Source organism: Lepidochelys kempii, chromosome 13, assembly GCF_965140265.1.
Source record: "Lepidochelys kempii isolate rLepKem1 chromosome 13, rLepKem1.hap2, whole genome shotgun sequence".
In the NCBI taxonomy this organism is placed as follows: domain Eukaryota; kingdom Metazoa; phylum Chordata; order Testudines; family Cheloniidae; genus Lepidochelys; species Lepidochelys kempii.
In genome coordinates, this window is record NC_133268.1 from 16,715,691 (window position 1) to 16,720,841 (window position 5,151).

The 5,151-nt window shown below is 42.5% G+C and overlaps 1 protein-coding gene across 3 annotated transcripts in view; it reads right to left on the reverse strand.

The window, feature by feature from the left end:
• The window catches only part of SLC9A8 (solute carrier family 9 member A8), a 52,529-nt gene that overhangs the window by 47,133 nt on the left and 245 nt on the right, over window positions 1-5,151 (reverse strand). For all 3 annotated transcript variants that reach the window (XM_073309455.1, XM_073309457.1, XM_073309456.1), the window contains exons 2-3: window positions 3,791-3,969; window positions 455-535 (exon numbers count right to left, since the gene is read on the reverse strand). In XM_073309455.1, the coding sequence (XP_073165556.1) occupies window positions 455-535; window positions 3,791-3,969 (260 nt within the window). The remainder of the gene's footprint in view (window positions 1-454; window positions 536-3,790; window positions 3,970-5,151) is intronic.

Genomic DNA, 5,151 nt, shown 5'->3' on the forward strand with positions numbered 1-5,151 from the left:
TATTTCATCTCCCAACTTAGTGCTTGCACCTTTCAGATATTTAGAGTGTTATCATGGTTCCCCACTAAACACATCAAGCAAGTGCCCCAGTCCTGCAAAGTGGTCCATGTAAACGTGCTCTCATGGAGTCCAATTGATTTCAGTAGGATTCCACACAGCCATAAGGGTCTGCCCACATGTATCACTTTGCAGGGTCACAACACATATTTAGCTCTTTAACACTTTCATAAATTAGTCCCTCAGTCCCTAGAATTCCTGTTGCTCTTCTCTGAACTATGTCCAGTGTGCCTACATCTTTCTAGTAACAGTCAGAAGTGAACACAGTATTTCAGGCATTGTCACAGAAGCTAAAGAGGGCACCAGAGTCTGTAAATCCTATCTTTATCTAAAAATATTATAACATAAATCAAGTTTTCTTCAAAAATATTAAAAGTGTGGTCACAGAAATACTCACCTAATGAAACAACAGCCACACTCTCTGGCAAGAAATGTAGTCTGTATTTTATCAGTAAATGCACCAATATGATGCAGATAGCTGTGGGGAAGAAATAAAACAGTATTAAAATATGTATCTGGTAGGACAGAAAAAGACATTCTTCTAAACAATGTTCCATGAATACAAACTGTGAAATTTTTCTAGTAATTTAAAATAAATCTGAAATAATCAGATTATAGACTGTTGTTCAAATATTTCAATGATTCCTAGAAATGGGTTAAAATAATTAAAAGATGAATTAGTCTGAGGGGAAGGGGAATGTACACACTCACAAATTAACAGGGGATGGACCAATTTATGGACCTGTCAATCCCAAGAGTGTGTCTTTAAACTCTGTTTGATATTTGATAAAGCTAATTGTGATAAAGCAGAAAAGTAATGACTAAGGCTATCTTCATTCCCTTACCTCACTGTGCCAAATAATCATTTGGGGGTCTTTTGCTAATTCGCTTTCCAGCCTCCACAAGGCTCCTGCAGCTAGACTGCAACAAAACCTCTTTCTGACTCAAGAACGAAAAAGCTTCTCTGAACTGCTCTTACTAATGGTAAGCTTTAGCAGCTCCCCCTACTACCATGGAAAAGTCTTTGTTCAAGGAGTCAATCTGATGTGCTGATGTGCTTCTGACCAAAAGCTGATTGTGGCTTTCAATCAGATAGTTTATTTTATATATACTATTCCTTTGGAATATGGCCTCACTGAAAATAATGATTTTCAAGTACAAACAGCATGAGTGAACTTGTCACTTATTGTCCTTTCTCCCACTGAAAAGGACTTTCCCTATTGACTGTTCAGAAATGGAAGTCATGCCACTGTGTTCAGAATTCTGCACATTGTTATACTCATATTGCTAGGCATCTCACATACAGCATGCTTTGCATTTAGTAAATTTACAAGTGACAGGCCCCGTGGACTAGAGAACTGCGCAAAAACTCCTGATATATACAGTAATACTAGCGGTACTGCTGACAAGTGTTGGCCCTGGGCAAATCACTTACCTTCTGCCTCTCGGTTTTCATATCTATAAAATGGGGATAATATCCACCTTATGAGGGAATCGTAGCACATACGTATAAATCGTTCATATAGCACTTTGTAAATGTAAAGCTCTTACTACTGCTTTATTAATAATACAATTTCTGTTTAGCAGATCCAAATGCCAGCACCTTCCTACTTCTATTCTATCTCTTTGAACAATAAAGAAATCCTGTGGTGTAACTGTAGACTCCTACCAGTACAGATATTACAATGAGTGGCAGGTTGGTTGCCCATCTAATTCCATAGCTATTTGGTACCTATTCTCTTGGCAAGTGTCTGTCCAGTTGATAATTGACACTATTTAATCCGCTCTGGCCACACCCTCTTCTATGGGTATGACAAGAAGCAGTCAAGAGATTGACAAGAAAATGCTTCAACTGTTTTTGTGGAAGGTTTGAGCATCACACAAGGAAGGCAAAACAGATTAAGGGCCCATAACACAGGTCAGGGGAGCTTGCAGGCCAAGTTTATCTACTAGGAAGCTGTATAAAGTGGAGAAAAGTGTTACAAAGATAGGCCCTTTTGGCCAAACAAGGTACTGAAGTTAAACTGGGTTCTGTCTTAATAGATAAGCAGGCTGCAGAAAACTGGGGCCAGAAACTAAGCAGTGTCACTTCTGGGCCTGCCAAATTTTGGGCTTAGATGGGGACCTACCCAGACCTAGAGTAAGTAAAGCAGCTACTTGGGCTACTCTAATTTAGGGCAGCTTCCCATAGCTACCTAGGACCACTTTACAGTCCAAAAGAGTCAAAGCCCAGAGCACTCTGGCCACACCGTCCTTCATTCCCACCACATTCTATGTCAGATGCTATGAATGGGGCAGCACAGAGCTCTTGTACTGGCTATCCACTGCTCTGGAAACACTCCTTTGCTGGGGGGAGAAGGGGGAGGAAAGGGAAATGCAGCTGCTTCCAAGATCCATTATGCTACTGGAGTGGTGTAACGGGGCTGGAATGTAGCCAAGAATTGTGGCCCTACTCTTTAGCCCTAGGAAAAGATGCAGAAACTTTACCATGAATAAACCTTTTAAATTCCATTTGACACACACAAACATTCAGAATTTTTCTTTTAAACTTCATGTTTTTTCTGATCTATTGCATTTTGTTTTGATTTGTCTTTAATACCTACTCAAATATCACTTTGATATTGGTCACAGGGAGAGCATCAGAGGGAGATGTGCATATATCTAAAGGACTGGGTTTTCTTTTTGTTGCATTTAATAAAAAATACTTCAAAGAGGGTGACACAGGTAGGATTTTATCCAAGTGGACTTATAAAATATGCGGTTATGACAAACATACACATGCTTTCCTACTTAGTTTGCCAGATTGTGACACAAGCCACATGTCAACACTGCAAACAGTGACCATCTAGAAGATATTGAAGAACCAAGCAAGTAATATTACATACTTCTTCAGAAAGGATCTCTTATTGCGGTTTGTTTATAGGTCCCCACTTTGCTTGTATTTCATATAGCAAGAGGTAGGACAAAACCCTTAAACATGCTACTGAAATTGTGCTGTTACAGCTTTGACTACCGTATAGTTTACACTAGATAGATATCAATTAACACTGTTTATCAAAAAGTTTTATAATGTAAACAGACAAACTTACTGATGGCTCAGATTTTCAGAAAAGTTGGATGTGCAACTGGTTGTGCAAAATATCTGTGCAATTATCACAAATTAGTGTTCAAGTTGGGTAAGTGTACATGCCTATGGATAACTGTGGCAATTTGCACTACAGTTACCTGATTTATGTATAATTATGGTAACTGTGCATGAAATTCTATACAGGTTCTTACACCGCACTCTTCACCATAGTTGAGCGCCTTCCCGCAGTGCTTTAAGTGACGTGACTAATGTCTCTCATGTGTTCTCTCATCCTTTCCTCAAGGAAAAAACTGTGCATTTGTTATGGTAGGACACACACACTGCTGTGTGTTTATACTAAAGACAAGGTCAAAGAAACATGCCTTGCACTTGGTGCAGAAGGTGATGAGGGTCCTTAGTTCCTTTAGGAGTTTATTACACAGTCACTCAGTTCCACAAGCTCACCTTTTTGAACGTATAATTGCATATCCAACTTTTCTAAAAATCTGGGTCTATATGACAAACTTTCATGGCTTCATGGTTTGCAGGAGAAATACAGCACCATACTAAAAAAGTTTTATATCCCCAGGGCTCATCTTACAAATGTTTCAGACATAACACAAACTCAACAGCGAACAATAAGAGATTTTTCAGTTCAGCATTCACCTAATACAAGGAGACTAAAGAATATAGTCATGCCACTAGATTGCTCCTCTTGCTGAGCTTGGACTCCAGTCTGCACTGGAAGGATAGGTTTGGCAGGTGTAGGAGCCACCAGTTTAGTAGTAACGGACAGCGTGGTGTGAAGGGTGACATTGAGGACTTCATGGGTGGCATTTGAGAACCTGTCAGGGCAATACAGAACATGATTAGACTTAGCAAAAGCTCGACATTGTGGGGGAGGTCAGTCAAGGGAAAGCACAAAACTACTGAAAGATTAAAAACCAACAAGTTACCTTGGAAACAAAATTAATGATAACAACATGCAGCTGTCTTAAATAAGTGGTCCCTAATAATGGGCCCATGTGCAAGTATTAGAATTTCAGGCTCATGGAATAATTTATTGTTGAATTCTTTCACTCACTGCGTGCAAAGAATACTTTGCATTGGAGCTGGGATTTAGCACACAGATGAATGGAAGGTGTGCAGTGTTGACAGGGACATATTTTGTTTAGTTTGTCCAGTGGTACAAATCTACTGTAATACAAATAAGACATCTCCATGGAGGTGCCATGGCTTTGCATTTGCACGCTACTGTACCAGGCAAAGTGGCAATATTTTGATGGAACCTCCCCCTATACTTTAAATACTGCATCAGGACATTTGATGACCATTCTTTGCCTTGTTACTGTGTTAAAATTGGGATGCTCCTTAAATGCCCACAACCCACACCAGTACTGGTATCTTATGATTCCCTTAATGGCACTTAAGCCTTCCCACCTTTAAAAATAAACCCCTCTGCTACACCCCAATGCACCAGTACTGCCTGGCCATCATTTGACCGTGCATGTCCTATCCACGGGGCTTGCACCGGGCAAACCTCAACTGTAAGACAAACACACACCTGCCGGGGCGGTCTGGCTCACTCACAACCCACGGGAAGGGAAGGGGCAGGCCCCAGCCCGTTCAGATGAGCCTCGCAGAGTTGCCCCTGGGTTAATTTGTGCATCAGTGCATGTGTGCTGGGCAGGGGCCCGTTGGGCCTGTACAAACGTGGCAGCGGGACCAGACAGCCCCGTTCCACGGGGGGCCCGCAGTGGCTGCGCTGGGCAGACCCATTTCACGGGGAGAGGGCCTTGCGATTCCTGCACCGGGTGGCCCCGTTTCACAAGGGGCCCAGCAGGGCCCATGGGGGGCGGGGCGGCACAGCCAGCTATGCACTCACTGGATAAGCCAGGGCATGAGGCTGGGGGGAGGGGTGGCTACCCCTGTCCTTGCCCCTCCCTCACAGCGAGAGCCCCCGGCCTGAAATGAGGGGCTCGGCCTCCCGCCCCCTCTAGAGGGTGGCCCCGCTGGGGAGAGGACCA